Source organism: Vigna unguiculata, chromosome 5 (genome assembly GCF_037176805.1).
Source record: "Vigna unguiculata cultivar grain cowpea cultivar isolate G323 ecotype 2 chromosome 5, ASM3717680v1, whole genome shotgun sequence".
NCBI lineage: Eukaryota > Viridiplantae > Streptophyta > Magnoliopsida > Fabales > Fabaceae > Vigna > Vigna unguiculata.
This window is the reverse complement of record NC_140796.1, coordinates 3,146,747-3,165,884: the sequence shown is the minus strand read 5'-3', so window position 1 is coordinate 3,165,884 and position 19,138 is coordinate 3,146,747. Positions and strand designations below refer to the sequence as shown.

Here is a 19,138-nt window from a genome sequence, read left to right as displayed (position 1 = left end):
AAGTAACGGTCAATTTTTAAAAATTTAATAAATTATTATATATAAAGGATAAAATTAGTATTTTGAAATGTAGACACAAAAAGAAAATTCCCTTTATATATTATTTATTATTTATTTTAAATTAGTTTATATTTTCAAATTAGAAACTAATTTAAAATCAATAATAATAAATAATTAAAATCTTAATAGTTAAAATAATTTGGACCTTTCACAAACTAATTATAATTTTTATTAATAATAAAAATTATTCTACGTATTAATAATTTTTAATTTATAAAATAATATTTAATTTAATTAATATAATTATTGATAATTTTGAATTTTTAAATTTAGTTATTATTTAATGATTGTGTTATACGAAAGCAGTGAGATACTGTCAAAATATCTTGAATCACATTTTCAATATTAAAATAATGAGAACAGGTGGATTTTGTGGTGCAAAATATAATTATTTGCTTTAGTTTTCTAAGAGTACTAAGGATATCCAAACTCCAAATTTGTGAGTTCAAACGTAACTTACACCGTATATAATAACACTAAAACAAGAAAAAAAAATCTAAAATTGTGAAAGATCAATACTTAAATCAATTAGGATATATACTCCACATTGTTATTGTTTTCTCTTTTTTTTTCAATTCTGGCAAATCTACTATTTCTATTATTTTTCCAACATTAACTTCACTTAAATTATAAATCACATATCACACGTAGAAAATAGTAATAATAATACATATACTTTCATTCAAACAAGAAATCCATTAATATAATAAAAAATACAGAACGGGTTTCCAGATAATGTAGGTGAGGAAAGTTTGAAAGTAGAAAAGGATTAACTTGAAAAATTAAAATGAGTAACTGGAGACGAAAAAAAAAAGTGTATATATATATATATATATATATATATATATATATATATATATATATATTTTATCCTTGAATGGTGTTCCTTTCCCAAAACTAATCACTGAGGAATCTAAGGGCAAAAGATTAGAGTGATCGAGTAAAGAATAAATGTAAAGAGTGTGCCAGCAACTGTGTTAACTGCTGACACCTCACTGACTCACTCACTCGTGTTTTCCTCACCGTTCCATTTGTTTCCTCAGTCACATAACACACAACATTACAACATTCTATTCTATTCGATTATACTCTTATTCCATCCTTTTGTGAAATGTTGTGAGTGATACCTTTCGTGCGTTTTCTTTGTCACCAAAATCTCTTTTTTCTCTCACTACAGAATGGCAGCGTGCATAATCACGGTTTCCCAGGACGGAACCGCTGATTTCCTAACGGTACAGGAGGCGATCGACGCCGTGCCGCTTGGAAACATTCGCCGGACGGTGATTCGGGTATCGCCGGGAATCTACCGGCAGCCAGTATACATCCCCAAGACCAAGAATTTCATCACTCTCGCTGCTCTGTCCCCTGAGGACACTGTGCTTACCTGGAACAACACTGTCGCCGGAATCAATCACCATCAAGTACGCACCTGTTCTTCTCTTCAACTTCTTCCTCAGATGGGTTTGTGGGCATGTGTCAAAATTGTTCATTTTTATGATATTATCGTCGTTTGGGTTATTGGGTGTTTGTTAAAATTGTTTATTTGTTTTGATCATTTCTTTCTTTGAATCGAGGATTAATGGGTGAGTCAAAAATGTTCATTTTGTTCTTTTTTTGTCATTTGAATAAGTGGGTATGTGTCAAAAAAACTTTTTTTTTTCTGTTGCCATTTTTGCAGCCTGCGAGGATAATAGGGACTGGGACCTTCGGTTGTGGAAGTACCATTGTGGAAGGGGAGGACTTTATTGCTGAGAATATTACTTTTGAGAATTCTGCCCCTCAGGTAATGGCATTGGTTTTGTTGTAAAATTTCACTGTTTTCACGGTTTTTCTTTGTACTACCCTCCCCTTTGTCAATACTTGACATGTTGATACATGTCATAGTCTTCCAAATGTAATCTTTATTTAATAGAAAGAATACCGGTAATTTGACGCTTTTCATTTTTGGATCTACTTATTACTGAAGATAGAGAATTGATATCCTTTGACATTAGTTGCTTTGGTAGGCAATTATCTGGTTGTAGATTCTTTACATGATTTGGAATTGTTGCTTTATACACCTATATCCCAATTTATTTCTTCCTAAGTTTAATGGAGACAAAACATATTTACAGGTAGAAACTATGCTAGACTTTTTATAGTGCTCTTTCCTTTTCCTTCTCTTTTTGACAGGGTTCAGGTCAAGCAGTTGCAATTAGAGTAACAGCAGATCGATGTGCCTTCTACAATTGTAGGTTCCTTGGATGGCAGGTAGCTCCAATGTCTTGATGTCATTTTATATAGCTTTTGGGCTTCATGGCATGATTGTCTGTTGGTGATATACGTATGTTGAATTTCTGAAAAAAAATTTGAAGACCCTATGCGTTAGTAATGATTTCTTTGATGGATGTGTTCTTGTGCAAGTTATGATCGTTACTTTTCTGGCTCATTCTCTGAAAAGAGTGGTATGTTAATTAACTTGGAACTATTATCAGTAGAGCATCTGGTCTTACGTTCAGTCCCCCGATTCTGTTTCACTAGTCTTATTTTATCAAAGTTACAAGTGGATAAATTTCTTCAATGATTACGGTGCAGGACACATTGTACTTACATTACGGTAAACAATATTTGAAAGATTGTTACATTGAAGGAAGTGTGGACTTCATCTTTGGCAATAGCACTGCACTTTTGGAACATTGTCATGTCCACTGCAAGTCTGAGGGCTTCATAACTGCACAGAGCAGAAAATCATCACAGGAAACAACTGGTTATGTATTCTTAAGGTGTGTAACTGATCACTTTCCAGTGTTAACAATCTTACATACGCTCTGACACTGTGCTTTAGTCTTTAGAAGTTCTTAAGCTGTCCACTGAGGAAGGAGTTAGTTATTATCTAAGCGTAATTTTAATATATAATCTCCATACAGAACTACTAGAATTCATTTTCTACCTGTGGCAAGGTAGCATGAGGGAGTTTCTCTTATGGTATTATCTTTACTTTGCATGTGAATAAATGATATAAAACGGTTGTATCATCCTTAATCACTAACAACACTGACCCTGGGCTCTACTCTCAGAGAAAAAGTTTTGGAAATTGAAATGATAGATGTGGTGATGGGATTGGGGTCATATAGATCTACAACCAATGACTTACAAAAAGTACTGGCCATTATTTGTAAACCAAATGAAAAGTATTCATAGAGTAAAGTTCCAAGTCTCAAAGGACTTCCAAGCCTGGAACAGTATGATGCAGTTATGTAGATTTCTAGAAACAACAAAGCAGAAATGATACTGACTTATGAGTTAAAATGCTTAAAATGACAACTTAAACCTTGAGTTAAACCATTCCTTTTACAATCTTAAACCTAAGGAGATAGACCCTTGTGAAAGACAGGGTCATTGATGTCTTGTTAGTCACCATTTGACAATTTCTGCACCACCAAACAATGCTAACTTGTGCATTCACTTTTCAGCCTTCTAAAGTTATTGGTTACTGTACAAACACACACACACACACAAACAAAATTTGGTTCACAAAAAAAATTTGGTTCCTCATAAGTATTTTACCCGAGTGGTCTCTGGTGCCATTGCAGATGCACTATCACAGGTAATGGAGGAAAATCATATGCATATCTTGGACGACCGTGGGGCCCTTTTGGAAGGGTGGTCTTTGCATACACTTACATGGATCAGTGTATAAGACATGTTGGCTGGGATAACTGGGGGAACATGGAGCACGAGAGAAGTGCTTGCTTTTATGAATACAGGTAGCTCATGTCACATTCCATTTTAGATTGTTTATGCTTTGCAGCGTATCAAACAGTTCTAGAATTCTGCAACAATTATAATGTAGAAATCTCGTATTGAGCTAGTGAACTGCCTCGTGTTAAGGAGTTTGATTTGAATAAATATTGTGATGTGTTATGCTGACACCATGAATATGCTGATGGAAACATCTTTTACTTGCCTTAAATGCAAAATGTGTTTGCTGAGTTAAAGAAGTTTGAAGTAATTTTATCATAACTGTAGGTGTTTTGGACCCGGTTGCTGTCCATCGAAGCGAGTAACATGGTGTAGAGAATTGTTGGATGAAGAAGCTATGCAGTTCGTCACACATCCTTTCATTGATCCAGAACCAGAGAAACCTTGGCTTGCTCAAAGGATGGCCCTCAGAATTCCATATTCTGCTTGAACATTAGTGAGGACCCTTGATGAGAATGTTCCAAACAGCCAAACATAGTTTACAGGCATAAAATATTGTGTTTGTTTGCTTAAGAAAATATGCCTTGTTTGCATCCGTGTGACGTGATAGATGATGTTTTTTCCTGTATGAAATCTCCCATGAGGTTATATATTTCCTTCGTTAAATTGTTTTGTTAATGTGTAATAAATAGAATACTCCTTCATATCCAAAATATAGATGTGATTTAGTGGTTGCCATTGTAGAAAGCTTTCATTAGATCAGAACCAATTAAAAATAAGCACACATCACGATTATTTGAGTTTGGATGATTATCTGGTCAGTGCATTGGGTGGATGAAGTACTATTTGAGTTAGCAAGGTTTAACTTGATTTGCAGTTAGTTTTAATCAGTTGATACATGATAATTTTTTAATTTATTCCATCTTATTTTACTTGTTCGGCTCAAATTAAATATCACAAAGTAATAATATCTAGTTGTATTATTAAGCTGTAAAATAGGACAGTTGGTGGAAATAACATCATTATTTTTCACCATTCTGTTGGTAACAAACAAATAGCTAGAGTAGAACACATTTATTAATCGAGGAAACAAAGGGAACACCTTTCTTGGAGTTTCTCATTTCCTAAAGGTGTCATTCTACAACTAATGTTAGGTTCATTATGTTACCACTGTCAATATACTTGTTGTAGAAAATTGAGAATGGATTGTGTCTATGATCAAAAGAGTAATGGTCTGGTAGTGGTTATTAAGAAAGCTTGAAATACAGAATCAGGGTGATAACAACTATCAGGACCACAACAACGGTGCTTAAAATCCACTTGTTCCTGTTCATCCTTCTTGATATGTTAGACAATATTTTCTTGCTCTTGCCTACGTTATCATCCACTCCATGAAGCTGCATGAGAGAATATAACCATCAGTGGTTGAAGTGCAAATATAAAACCAATGTTCAGAAAGTTCATAAAAGACGTGTACATTAGAGCTGGCAAGTATATAAATTCTGACAAGCGATTTCTCGCAATACTCAAAAGTCTCAAGGTTACAATCCAAATAAATGCTGCATATCAAAGTAAGTACTTTACCACTACATGAAAGTAAATTTTGAAAAGCATCTTGTTACTATAAGAAAACACACAAAAAAGTTCAAGCAGGAGAGAGAGTTACCGTGTCATGAGTATGCAGCAGAGCTTGTCTCTGGGAATGCAGATCTTGAAGAATCATAACTCCCAGATCTTCTGTCTCCAACATTGTTCTTCTACTGTCCTTGATTCCGTCACTAGACTTGTTCAACCTTTCTGTTGATGTCATTAATCTTTCTCTGTGATCAGCTGATGCCTATTGTAATCAAAGCAGCAATAAGTATCAGATTGGTGGTGTTGTTCCGATGAACATGAGTGTTCAGATTGAATCCCCTTAATCAATCCCAGCATCTACTATTACTTATCAACCAGTTAAAATACTATTTTCCACTCAAGGACTGAAAATATCACCATTTTTCTGTAAAGATGACAACAAAATTTTAATGTAACCTAAATCTCCCCCTCCATCCATCACTGGGCAGACAATAGTGGATGAAGTTATCTCTATGATGTAATTGTGCTTGGCACCAAAATGGTATATGTATCATCAGTCATCATATGATAACTTTGTAATCCTTAATGTTTTCTAATTCAGTTTTACCAATCAAAAGATTAATTTTATTAGAATATCTGATACATCCCTGGTCTAATCTAATCTAAATTAGCATACAGCAATATGCATCCAAAAATTTATTCTTTACTTAAAACTTTCAACGCAATCCAAAATTAGGAAAACCAAACTGAGACAAATGCTCTTGAATGTTAATAACCTTTCCAGACAGTAAATTTTATACTTGCCCTGAAAATAAGTTAATATTTTTTGTTGTTGTTTTACTTGAATATGCTTCACTAGAAGATGGAAAAAACACTAACTTGTTCTTTTCACTGGAACATTCAATTAGCAGCAGTGGCCACTACTTAACCAATTAGTGCATTATAACCATAAAGGAAAAGGAGGACCAAATTGTTGCCTTGGTTAAACAGGACAGTGAAATTTCCCTTAACATCGGTAGCAGATGTTAACTTAAAAATATACCTTCATAACATTTGCCATGTTTGATTCTAACAACTCATCTCGTGCAGAAGGTTTTAACACACCAGATACAATTTTCTTCACTTCTCTTTTTATGTTGTTCAGATCTGCTTTGTACTCCCTCACCTTAGCAAGAAGCACAACCTTAGAGTCTGACTGGAAACTTCTTGCCTCAAGGTCCATTTTTCGAATCTACAAATTCATAATCACCAACACATCAGAAAGTCAGAATACAGAGGAAATAAAAGAAGCTTTACCAACCGAGAAAATAAAAAGTGAAGAGGATACCATAGCTTCTGCCTCCTCAATTCCCTCCTTTATTTCTGAAACTTTTTGTTTCTTTAGCTCTGCAAATTGAACAAAAATATACAAATTTTAAAAAACATCTATATGTATATAATGTGTGTGTGTGTGTGTATATATTGTGAATGACTTTTTAACACTTCTTAAGCACCAATTTAAGAAAATAAACATTTAACAAATTTAAGGTGAAAGACTAGAAGATAATGCAACCATCCAATTCAGCAGGAAGATATATTATGCAAAGGCAAGACTAGAACTGCAGTGAAAGAGACAAAATGATTAATTTTAAGACTTCATATTTTGAATGTGGAAACTTCTTTGAGTATTATTATCTGGTAACTAAGTGAAGTGTGGTTTCATTTTTCAATGAAACTTCTATCAAAGTGGTTAACTGTGTATCTTTAATGGAAATCTCTTTTTTTTTCATCTTACAAGACTCAGGTTGATATCATACTTAAATAATCACATTTTTTTTACTCAAATCAATGACATGCTCGTCATAGTAGTTAAAGCACACTAATAGAAATCTTTACCAAAAAAGAAAAAGATCCACAAAGTAAATATATTTGTAATTTAATTTTCTCCAAATTCAATTACTTAAATTTGAGTTGAATTTGAAAACATCATGCCAACAGATGCAGAGATTGTGCTTTGAATGAAGTCAATCATCTCTTTGTGCTATTTATTCAATTAAAACATTGTATTATTAACTAATTAAAACTATAAATATGTATATAACAAAATATGTAATCAAAATAGCAAAGATGAAAAGCAATCTTGAGTACCTCCATTAATAGCAGCAGCTTCAATGCATGCTTTTGATAGTTTTGCAGAAAGGTGGCAGTATTTGCGCTCGTACCCCTCAAACTCACCACTCATTGTCTTCAACCTCTTTTGAACAAACAAATTTCAGTGTTATCCAAAATTTTCCAATTTGGAAAACAAAAACAGAATTCAGAACCTTCTGATAGGAAATGAGCTTCCAGAAAAAAAGAAAAAAACTAATAATTACTTAACTAGACTGAATGAGAGAGATTGAGGATGCAAGCAGGGGTTACCTGAAATTTGGGTGGAAAATGTCACAAAAATAAGGAGCAGAGTCTTGGTTTATGACAAAAGAAGAAGGTTATTTATGTTGGGAAAGAGGACGATGATGACGTGGCAGCTCTGCACGTTTTTGTGTGGGAGCTGACGTGGATTGTTTACGTGGACACTTGTGTAGATAACATGTGTTATGGTATGATATTTGCGTGGCACAAAGTTGATGGGTTTATTATTCTTATTTGTTATTAAATTATTATTGTTAAAATAGTTGAATATTAAAGTAATATTATTTGAACCACTAGACTTAAAGAGAGTGGTTATTTATGAGTAAGGATATGCTGTTAAACAAATGATTTGGAGAGAAATTTCATTGTGGTATTTTGTAAAACTTTAAATAAACAACTGATCTTTATAGAGTAAAAATAAAAAATAAGTAAAAAACTATCTACCTGAACTATAAATACAATTTTTATAACTAAAATTGATTGAGTTTTGCTTTGAATTAACATTTAGATGAAAAATATAAGTGAATAAACAATTAATAATGTATAAATATATTTTGAATTCAGGTAAATATGAAAGGTTAAGCAAAAAACACTCATTATTGAAGGTTAATTTCTTTGAATATGTAAGAATTTTTTTTTTCTCTTCTAGCAAAAATCCTTAGATGCATGTAATAATCAAACTATTTAAAAAAAAATTAGTTATTTATCAACTATATTAAGGTAAATTAATCTTACACATCATACATACAAATTTGTAGGAAGCCTCTTTACAATCTTAAATATTAAAATATCACATTCAACTTGTTCTTAGAATAAATTTCACAAAGTGTGAATTTATGTATATTTCATGTATTTTAAATCTCATTTATTACTATTTTTTTTTTTGGATCCACATATTTTCAAAAGAATATATTTTCGGAGTAATATAAACTTGCTTTAGGATTAACATATGCATTCCATATTTAGAACATTTGAAAATGACATTATAGATTATCATAGCATTATATCCATTGAGGTCCCTAAAGTGCGCAAGATGTAACTAGTAGATTTAGTCTAAATTGGCATTTAATGTACTAAACAATATATATATATATATATATATATATATATATATATATATATATATATATATATATAAAATGAAAATTTATGTTAAACTTATCCCAAAAACACCATTGTCCACTACTATGGCTTTAAGGAACTTTCGCATTTGCTCGTGAACACGCAATCTCAAAGGCATCGAAGCAATGCTCATTTGGGTTAAAGAAAAATATATGAAACCAACAGAAGCAAACAAACCAGGCATTGACACGTGGATGTACGTGGAGTTTCATGTTGGCCACCAAAAAAGGCGGGAGAACAAACTTGATCGGTAGTTTATTTTGTTTTTTCTTTGGGTACCATATTGTTGTTGTTGTTGTTCATATTCACATACACACAAATTCCTTCCTTGCATTTGTATCATGAATCTTTCCTGCAACTGTACTCAGTGATGTTTCTCTCTTTTGCTTCCTAGCCAGGTTTCTCTTTTTCCACAAACTCTTCAATTTCTATCATTTGGCCTATATATCGTATCTTCGTTTCATTGTGAAATCTACCTAATTGGTTGTTATCATATCTAACAAAAATTTGTAAAGCAACATATCATTGCATGATGTATGGTTACAGGAAATCTTCTTAGAAATTGTACAAAGAAATGTTTTTGATGTAGATCTGTTTTGTGATACTTGAATATATCAAACAGGCCCTTTGAAATCTGAAGCCACTATCTTGTATCAACCATATACAGTTCTACCTTCATGTTGAATTAATGGATGCGTAAATTAAATTAAAAAAAAAATAAAGTGTTAACAGCGGAAAGGAAAATGGGGTTAAAATTCAACCATTGAAGAGTTCCATTTATTTGATTTCAGGTGTTGTGTTGTGAGTTACACAGAGTTGATCTGCTGGTTTTGAAGCAGATTTCAATAATGATTCTTGCTGCTCTTCTAACTTCAGTTGGAATTAACCTTGGACTATGTTTCATATTTTTCACCCTCTACTCTATATTGAGAAAACAACCTTGTAATCTTATCGTCTATGCTCCACGCTTAGTTTCTGAAAGAAAACGTGAAGAGGGTGGTCAATCTAACTTGGAACGTTTATTAGCTACTACTGATTGGGTCTCAAAAGCCTGGGAGACCTCTGAAGAACAATTTCTATCAACTGCAGGCTTAGACGCTTTTGTCTTTATGCGCATATTTGTCTTCAGGTGATTTAAATTATTCAATGGATTCTAGATTTAAACATTTAAACAACTATCATGTCATTTTTCTAAAACTCATTATGCTGGCTAATCAAGCCCCTTTCACTAATTTTGATGGAAATTCCTACATCATGAGTTTAACTTATCTACGTTTAGGCAAGTTCATGCATAAAAGGTAAAAGTATGTATATGTGGTTTCTGCATCTGATTTGAATTCCCATTGTTGTGGTAAATTTGATTCAAATGTGTATTCATTAGTTAACTCAGACTAAATTGTATCAGTGGTCACTGTGTCTCTGACTACTTTTCCATATATATATTGGTGTTTCAATTTTCTGTCACCATGTTGAATGTTTTTGAAGGGATCACTTTTTTTGCTTATTAATGTTTTTCCTCTTTGTGCATTGTGCAGTTTAAAAATATTTACTTTTGGTGGAATTGTGGGGCTCCTCATTCTTCTTCCAATTAATTGTATGGGGAGTCAGCTTCGTGATAACTCTAATTTTCAAAACAAGTCTTTGGATTCCTTCAGTATTTCTAATGTTAACAATGGTTCAGACAGGTGAATATTATTGATCAAGATGCTTTTCTCCTCCGATTTGGGCCTTGATTATTTATTTTTTAAATTTGTTTTAGCTATAAGGTGTTAGAAAGAAATCTTTATAAGAAATTAGGATTGATCCATTCATATTATCCTAAACGGTGGAAGGGGAAAACTTCTAGGTATGTCACTGTCATCCTTATTAAATAGAAATTTTAAAGCTTTTATCATGTAGTATTATGACATGTTACTAGATGGTTCACCTCTCCATTTTTGTGCAAGTTTTTATGTTTTTGTGCCTCTCATTCCCTTTTTCATTTCTCCATTGAAGGTATACCATTGTGGTTTCAAATCTCTATCTGATTGCTCTGTTACTTTTATGAATGGAAGAGGAAGTTCTGATCACTACTGATTTACCACTGTCATGAATTTATATAGGGTAGCCCTGGTTTTCAATTACTATTTTTCTTCTCAAAATATGCAACTCCATCCTAGCACTTGGGGCAAAAACATCTATTTGTTTGTTGTAATTACACCATTTGTGAGCATGAAAAGATTTCCTCACGAGTGTTAATGATTTTTTATCTATATCATAACATGGTAACTCTGATCGCTAGATTTGGCCTTTCGCAAGGTTATGGATCCACTTTTGTGCCGCATATGTCTTCACTGTAGTTGTCTGCATTCTTCTTTATTATGTAAGTAGTTTTTGTTCAAATTGTTTTGTAAATGCACAAGATTTTTCCAGTTTGCTAAATGACAAAAGACAGTGATTCAATTTCATGCTTCATGTTTTTGCCATATTCAGGAGTATGAGTATATTTCATCAAAAAGAATTGCTTGTTTCTATTCATCCAAGCCTGAGCCTCATCACTTTAGTATATTAGTAAGAGGTATTCCTGTTCCAACTGGAAGCAATTGTACCGATATTGTTGAGCACTTCTTCCAGGAGTATCACCCTTCTACTTATCATTCACATGAGGTTGTTCGTCGAAGCAGTAAACTTCAAATCCTAATTGTAAGCAGTTTAATGGAGGTTTAGTTGGTTTAAATATTTTCTCTTGACATTTGCTTAATTTTTCTTCTTTTAGTTTTTTGTTATAGTATATGAATCTCGGACACGCCTCACTCTGTGTCTGACAGGTATCGGACACCATGTTATGTCTAAGTGTCTGTTTCCGGTGTCCATGTTGGTGTTCATACTACATATGTTATGGTGCCTCAAATTCTTGATCCTATATATGTCTTCTCAATATCTACAATCCATTAAGAGAAAAGAAGTATGATGATAGGAAACCAGGAACATTACTATTGAAAGAAAACACTAAAACAGAAAAAACGGATAAAAAGAACAGCTAGTGCATTCATACCATTTTAAACTTCCTGTGAACACCAATAAGTTCAAAGGCACAAATAATTCTTTCCTTTTGGAGGCAGACGGATGATGGTGGGTTTGGATTTAAATATTTTTTACTGTGAAGTTTTGAACTTCTTAGAAATCTTCAATGGGAATAAGCAACCTAAGTGTGTATGCTCTTAGAAATGTATAGTTGTATCTAACTTCAGTTCTTTTTTCAATATTGCCTATAGATCTATATTATACTCTTTTCTTATTAAACTATATTCCTCACAGACAGATGCAGAGAGACTGTACAGAAGGCTCACCCAACTGAAGAACAACGACGACACTCCTCGACGGCAAAGGCGTGATGGATGTTTGGGACTTTTTGGTCATAAAGTTGATATGTTAGATCATTATGAAAAGACATTAGGAGACATTGCAGACAATGTGAGAATAGAACAGCGTTCATTGGCAGGAAAGGTAATTTATCTATCATGTCTCCTAATAATAACCTTCAGGACTTAAGTAATAATTTTTTTTCCAACAGGGTTGTTTAATGTCTAGTGTGGTTTACACCCTATACCAGAATAACAACTTTTCATGGTTAAATTGAATATATAATATATGCACTTGTTTAACAACTACTTTCAATTTATAAGGAAGTTCCAGCTGCATTTGTCTCATTTAAGTCACGATTTGGTGCTGCAATAGCTCTAAACATTCAAGAAAGTGTAAATCCCACACACTGGATTACTGAGCAAGCTCCAGAACCTCAAGATGTTTATTGGCCTTTCTTTTCTGTCACATTCATTAGAAGATGGATCAGCAAGCTGGTGGCTTTTGTTGCCTGCAATGTTCTTACAATGCTATTTTTAATCCCAGTTGCTCTGGTACAAGGTCTTACCCATCTTGATCAGTTGGAAACCATGTTCCCTTCTCTGAAAAGCATACTGAGAATGTAAGTAGGAAATGTTACCCATTGAACTTTTCCTTTCCCTACTTACGCATGCTATATAACCAGATCATATATATAAACATTTGTGCATTGCGTTACATGAGAAATGGGAATTATTTTCAGCCCAATTTAAGTACACATCTTTGGGAAAGACTTGATTTTCTATCCTCTTGATTGTTTTCTGTGTGTTTTTTAATTGAGGGTCTTCAAGTGATACTCAGAAGGGTTACATTTTGTTCATAGTTTTTGGTTGCATTCTGTTAGTTGGCTTGACTAGTATTCTGAGTTGTTGCGTTTTTTTTTTTCTGTCTTTCATTATTTACTCTGGCTAGGGAAGGAAGCTACATAATTCCTCTCCCTCTCTTTGATTTTTTCTTTTTCGCTCCACTATTTTTTTCTTATACAGGAAAATGAAAATGATACATTTCTTATTTTCATTTTCGTGCTGTGTACTTCTAATTTCTCCAGCTTGTGCAGTTTTTATGAGATAGAACATAGAATATATGCAGGCTAATTGGATTAGATAGGTAGATTTGGTGAACCAGTATTGGTGGGTGTACTGAGTTGCAAAATTGGATGTATTATAAAATTTTAAGAATTTTGAATTCACTTTGACGGCTTGTAAGTTGCAACAATGTTTTATTTTTTTTGATGAGAAACAGTAACAGTGTGAATGGCAACTAAAGTAGAGGTTCCTATGTCTGCTTGTTGCAGGGCAGTTGTCAGCCAAGTTATAACAGGATACCTTCCCATTTTGATTCTTCAGATGTTTTTGTCAGTTGTGCCACCGATTATGATTATGCTTTCATCTTTGCAAGGATACATATCATGGAGTCAAATACAAAAAAGTGCATGCACTAAAGTATTATGGTTTACTATATGGAACATTTTCTTTGCAAATGTATTATCAGGGTCAGCTTTCTATCGATTGACGATTTTTCTTGAGCCCAAAGAGTTTCCCAGAGTACTAGCTGAAGCTGTACCAGCACAGGTCAGAACAATTGCTTGTTTCACAACTCAAAATTCTGCAATATTTTCTATAGATCTCACCATATTGAGGGAATACTTCAAATGAAAATTTATGATTATTTGCTGATGCTGTGAGGAAACTGCTTCATATGTTGTGCATAAGATGTTCATAATTTATATACTTCATATCTGGTGCAGGCATCATTCTTCATAGCATATGTTGTGACATTCGGATGGACTAACATAGCATCAGAACTCTTTCAATTGATTCCACTTCTTTACAACTACTTTAATGTAATTTTTTGTGGAGATAGTGACACTGATGATTTTGAGGCACCATCAATTCCTTACCACAGTGAAATTCCCAGGATTCTTTTCTTTGATCTTCTTGGTGTTACATATTTCATCCTTGCTCCTCTAATACTTCCATTTCTCTTAGTCTACTTTTGTTTGGGATACATCATTTATCGCAACCAGGTTTGCAAATTGTTTTTGTTTTCCTCTTTCCATATATACTCTTATCTTCCTTATTTCTTGTATAATATGCATTTAATATAGCATAGCTAGCATATTACCTTATTAAAAATGATCACTTTGCAAACTTAAGACGATTTGAGATGCAAATACAAGTGTTATCAGATTATCACAACAACAGCTTGTCACATATGGTCTAACTCTGGCAAGTTTGAACATGATGTCTTAAATTTCCCATGTGATTACTAAAGTTCTTATGATGTCTTCAATTTTGTTTCTGTGACAGCTTTTAAATGTTTATGTGCCAAAGTACCATACTGGAGGAGAGTTTTGGCCTACAGTGCACAACTACACAATTTTTTCATTGATACTGATGCATATTATAGTAATTGGGATATTTGGGCTGAAGAAGCTTCCACTTGCATCTGCTTTGATTCTACCTCTTCCTATTCTCACTCTTCTATTCAATGAGTATTGCCGGAAACGCTTCTTTCCTATTTTCAAGTCTTATCCTACAGAAGTATGGTGGTTGAAAACTCATTCTAATTTGTTTTAACTTTTTGTTGTTGATTACTTTGTCTACTATACATTTTTCTTGTTTAGTTACCAAGTTATGAGTATTACTACTGCACTTTTTGCATGCCCTGATAAGCATTTAACTTCTCATTGTTAACATTGTCTTGGTTCTTGTCACTCATAAAAGTCACCTTATAATGTCTTATTGTACTTTTTATGATGTTCAATTGGTTGTTGGGTTGGCTTCACCAAAGTTGTCACAATTATGAGGAACTGTGTTCAGTGTAGAGAAACACATGTTGCTATTATGATTATAGCATTTCCTTCTGCTTTGAAGTAACTTACAGCTGAGTATTGTTCTTGCAATCTGATGAAGCTAAGTGTGGTGCATGCAGTGTTTGATCAAGAAGGACAGAGAAGACCAAAATGACCCTAACATGTCTGAATTTTATGATAAGTTGGCCAGTGCATATAATGATCCAGCTTTGATGCCAATCAAATATTCAGGAAGGTGTGGTAATAACCCCAGGCTTCCTCTACTTAATAACTTAAAGGTTTAAGTTCATAATTAGCTTCTTATGGCTTCCCTTGTAAGTAACAATGTAGAGTTTAACACATGGTTTGTTATGCTGGTAAGACAATGTACCTTCAACTTCTGACTTTGAATTTATATTTGATTATCCTCTGTAAGTTGCATATGTTCTCTTGATATTTGCATGAAATATTGTTGCCACTCAATTTGGATAAACTTGTTCTTACACAATACTTATGAAACAAACAAAAAAATGTTGCTCATTTTCTAAAATTAATTTTTGCATAAATGCTATTTTTCATACCTTGGTTATTGTGTAAGTTAAATATTAACTTTTGAAAAAACAAACAACTAGTATTAGAGAGTTTTGGTAAATTAAATTATGCATAAAATAATTATACGTTTGAAGAACTTATTTTATTTGTTAAGAAAAAATTATATAATCATGCCCATGTCTGAATTCCCAATCATTTTTTAATTGCATAGTCAATAGGTAAATAAATATCATATAATAAATAATACATCTAAATACTGTATTACTTGAGAGTAGAAATATGAAAAACATAATTTAGTCTATTTTGTTGTTGTTGCTTATAAAAACTAAGAGGAATAAAACGGTGTAAAATAGTATTATATATGTCATTAATCAATTGCAAACCACCATGATAAGTTTGTGATTTGCGATTGCATAATATAAGGAAACAACGCTTTTCCATTGTCTATGATCATATAATTCATTGTTTGAGAAATATCTTAATAATCCTTGTTTTGAATACAAAATTCACCTTAAAAACTGATTCAAAGCCTTGAGTAATAATAATATATATTTAACAACACTTTTGTTTTATGGACCATTTTAATTATACAATTTTTACTCCTACATTAACTTTACATTCAATATTTGACAAAAATGCTAAACGATACTATTATCCATTTACGTTGAGACTCAATTGTGACATCAACATTTTAAAAATAAAACATTAGAAGAATGGTATAAATATATCAGTACAAAATATCATGATATTTATATTTATAAAAACATGACAGTGACAACTTTCTTTGATCTGTTGGTAGAGAACAATACCTTCCAAATGTTCCTCACGAAAGCATTATTCATTTTAATGTGTTTTGTGTTTGTTTTCTTGTCAACTTCTTATTTGTTGCCAGTTTCTGTTAAGACCTTTTATTTCTTGCTGAGTCAATACAAATAAAATAAGTCCAAATGGACCAAACTTTGTCCTAAAAAACATTTCATTCTGTTCCTTACAACTGTTTAAGAAAAACAAACCATGAATATTTCTTAAGACACATTATAATGTTTAATGATCTTGTGATCAAATTTAAGACAAGTTTTTGGGTCCCAACTTACTGAATTTTGTAGTGACTATAAGAAAAAGTAAATGTACTTGTAAGAAGTTTGCAGATAAAAACATCAAAGATGACACAACAATGTAAAATCATCTGAATAAATTGATGTACTATAAGGTTATATAATTGTGGCTTGAACGAAATTATGTTCCTGGTGGGGTATTGAAGCAATTCTATTCTCTTGCCTTCATTTCATAAGACAAGAGCAAAAAAACACCTTAATTTTATATTATTATGTTTTTTGTGTTTTAAGATACTACCACATTCAAATAACTATGGTTTTTATTCTAGAACTCAAAGGATCTTAAATAAATCACAAAACAATATGAAAACATAGCTCAACTAATTCCAAGCTATAATCCAAACGCCAACTGCAACTTCCTATGGTTTCTGCATCTTAGTTCATAGATTTTGGCTACACAGGATTTTTCTTTTCTGTTTTTCCTTTTCTTGACAAAATGCTGCGTAGTTCTGTCTGAAATCTTCTGCATGTCTAGAAAAATTTGCCAGAAAGAGCAAATGGTGAACAGCGTGAAAATCATAATCTTAAAATAGATACTAAATCAAATATTGTTTTAATATGTAGCAGTGACCAATTCAAGCTAGAACTACAGCATAAAACATATTTAAATTCTTATATATGTTCACAGAAAGTGAAATCTAAATACCCTTTATCCAGATCCAACCAGCTTGCACCAGTTACAAAGTCTGAGAAGCTGCCAAATGTTCTATATAAAGCTTAATTTATACAGAAACAAACAAATGGAGCCAATATCAGTGTGTGACCTTTTCCCCTCTAAAAACTGAACCATTCCAAAGTTTCACTCACCACACTACCCCTCCTTATAAAAGCCTAAACAAGCACAAAAATTTCACAGCAAAACCAAGTTAGGTACCTTAAAAGAACCTGTTAAGAATTGGACTTTAAGTCTAACTTAACCCTACAAAACTAGCTTGTAAAGTGAGGTTTGCATCTACTTATATACTATAAACTCGTGTTACTTATAGTCGACGTGGAATCTCCAACAGAATCACTTAGAACTTAAAAGTGTAAGAAAACCAAGGAGGCAAGCAGTGTAACTTCTCATAGGAAAATGGCAAGGAAGAGAAAGGTTTCTGAAGAAGTTGAAGAGAGAAATCCATCTGATGAAACCATGGCATGGGATGAGGTGATAAAGGAAGCTGCTGCACTAGGAAGTGGCAGAAGATTGAGGAAGAGATTTGTTGGGGTGAGACAAAGGCCTTCAGGAAGATGGGTGGCTGAAATAAAGGATACAATTCAGAAGATAAGAGTGTGGTTAGGAACCTTTGATACAGCTGAGGAAGCTGCAAGAGCCTATGATGAAGCTGCATGTCTTCTTCGAGGTGCCAACACCAGAACAAACTTCTGGCCTAATTCTCAATCTTCCTCAACTCCTGTTCTTCCCTCAAAGATTACCAATCTCCTCCTTCAAAGGCTCAAAGCAAGGAACAACACTAGAACAAAGCCTTGCACTGTTTCTTCAACCAACCAGCAACAAAACCAACAAGAAGATGTACGTGGAACTGAGTCAACATGTTTCACATTGGACCAATTCTCAGATTTGCTTAATGACTCTGAAGATTACAGCACGAACAACAATGAGTTTGGCAATGACAGTGCACAAATTGATTGCATCACAAGTAGCCTTGAATCGTGTTTGAATGAGAATGATGATTGCAGGGAAAAGGAAAAAGAAACGGAAATGGAATTTGACTTCAACAGTGTGACACAGACATCAAGTGCTGATGTAAATTCAGGAGAGGAAAGAGAGGAAGACAGTGAAGAAGGAAGTGATTTGAGTGTTCAGGATTTTCAGTTCCTGGACAATGTTGTTCCATCCAGTTATCAATATTCAGTATTTGAGGTCACTGAAGAGATTGAGGAGCAGTTGGAGGCTGAGAACTGTGGTGATGAGCCTTCAATGTTTAGAGATGTCATGAAGAGAATGAAATATGAGAGGAAGTTTTCAGCTTCCCTCTATGCCTTCAATGGAATACCTGAATGCTTGAAGTTGAAAGTTGAATCAGGAAACAAAGATAGAAGTGGGGTTTGTATTTCTAATGAACTAACCAACCTCAAGATGGCTTGCAGCAAAAACAAAATTGAGGGTATTGAGAAGAATGAAGAACAAATAGAAGCAATGGATAGGAAAGAACCACAAATATCCAGTATTGATGATGAACTGTTACTATGGAATTCACTTGATCTTCCTGTTATTTGTTGTGTTAACTAGCTACCATTCAACCAGTTTCATTCATTTATGTAACTTTTGAAATATGCTATGAAACATGTACGGTAGCATCGGATTTATGAAATGAAAAATATTTTATAGTAAATACTGTGTAGTTATTTATTTCTACAATCATATTTCCTTGGCTAATAGTTCCAAACAAACGTCCCCTAAATTACGCAACCTGGCGACAACGTCCAATTAAAAGAATTTCAAATTATGTAACTTAATAATATT

General features: G+C 33.0%; 4 protein-coding genes across 6 annotated transcripts; 3 read left to right on the top strand and 1 right to left on the bottom strand.

Annotated features, from left to right (window-relative positions):
* Window positions 1–965: 965 nt before the first annotated feature.
* PME31 (pectin methylesterase 31) lies at window positions 966–4,479 on the top strand. The gene is made up of 6 exons (XM_028071010.2): window positions 966–1,481; window positions 1,739–1,843; window positions 2,233–2,310; window positions 2,635–2,822; window positions 3,633–3,806; window positions 4,069–4,479. Exons 1-6 carry the CDS (start codon window positions 1,239–1,241, stop codon window positions 4,229–4,231), a joined length of 951 nt encoding a protein of 316 aa, XP_027926811.1. The 5' UTR covers window positions 966–1,238; the 3' UTR covers window positions 4,232–4,479.
* Window positions 4,480–4,749: 270 nt separating this feature from the next.
* Window positions 4,750–7,782, bottom strand: LOC114184280 (vesicle transport v-SNARE 11-like). 2 transcript variants are annotated; one of them, XM_028071570.2, is made up of 6 exons: window positions 7,717–7,782; window positions 7,444–7,549; window positions 6,644–6,702; window positions 6,359–6,547; window positions 5,408–5,578; window positions 4,750–5,138 (listed from the first exon to the last, which is right to left on the bottom strand). In XM_028071570.2, the coding sequence occupies exons 2-6, from the start codon at window positions 7,535–7,537 to the stop codon at window positions 4,989–4,991; spliced, it is 663 nt and encodes a 220-aa protein (XP_027927371.1). In that variant the 5' UTR covers window positions 7,538–7,549; window positions 7,717–7,782; the 3' UTR covers window positions 4,750–4,988. The 2 variants fall into 2 exon arrangements, with proteins under 2 accessions (XP_027927371.1, XP_027927372.1); XM_028071571.2 differs by lacking the exon at window positions 7,717–7,782 and adding an exon at window positions 7,676–7,699.
* A 1,144-nt stretch (window positions 7,783–8,926) lies between these two features.
* LOC114185913 (hyperosmolality-gated Ca2+ permeable channel 2.3-like) lies at window positions 8,927–15,445 on the top strand. Of its 2 annotated transcripts, none has more exons than XM_085673188.1 (11): window positions 8,927–9,079; window positions 9,621–9,958; window positions 10,365–10,514; window positions 11,128–11,191; window positions 11,302–11,511; window positions 12,127–12,315; window positions 12,495–12,793; window positions 13,505–13,781; window positions 13,958–14,236; window positions 14,520–14,753; window positions 15,145–15,445. In XM_085673188.1, exons 2-11 carry the CDS (start codon window positions 9,678–9,680, stop codon window positions 15,307–15,309), a joined length of 2,148 nt encoding a protein of 715 aa, XP_085529314.1. In that variant the 5' UTR covers window positions 8,927–9,079; window positions 9,621–9,677; the 3' UTR covers window positions 15,310–15,445. The 2 variants fall into 2 exon arrangements, with proteins under 2 accessions (XP_085529314.1, XP_027929665.1); XM_028073864.2 differs by lacking the exon at window positions 8,927–9,079 and adding an exon at window positions 9,090–9,227.
* A 915-nt stretch (window positions 15,446–16,360) lies between these two features.
* On the top strand, window positions 16,361–18,920 carry LOC114183167 (uncharacterized). The gene has a single exon (XM_028070084.2). The coding sequence runs from the start codon at window positions 17,744–17,746 to the stop codon at window positions 18,902–18,904; it is 1,161 nt and encodes a 386-aa protein (XP_027925885.1). The 5' UTR covers window positions 16,361–17,743; the 3' UTR covers window positions 18,905–18,920.
* The last annotated feature ends 218 nt before the right edge of the window (window positions 18,921–19,138 follow it).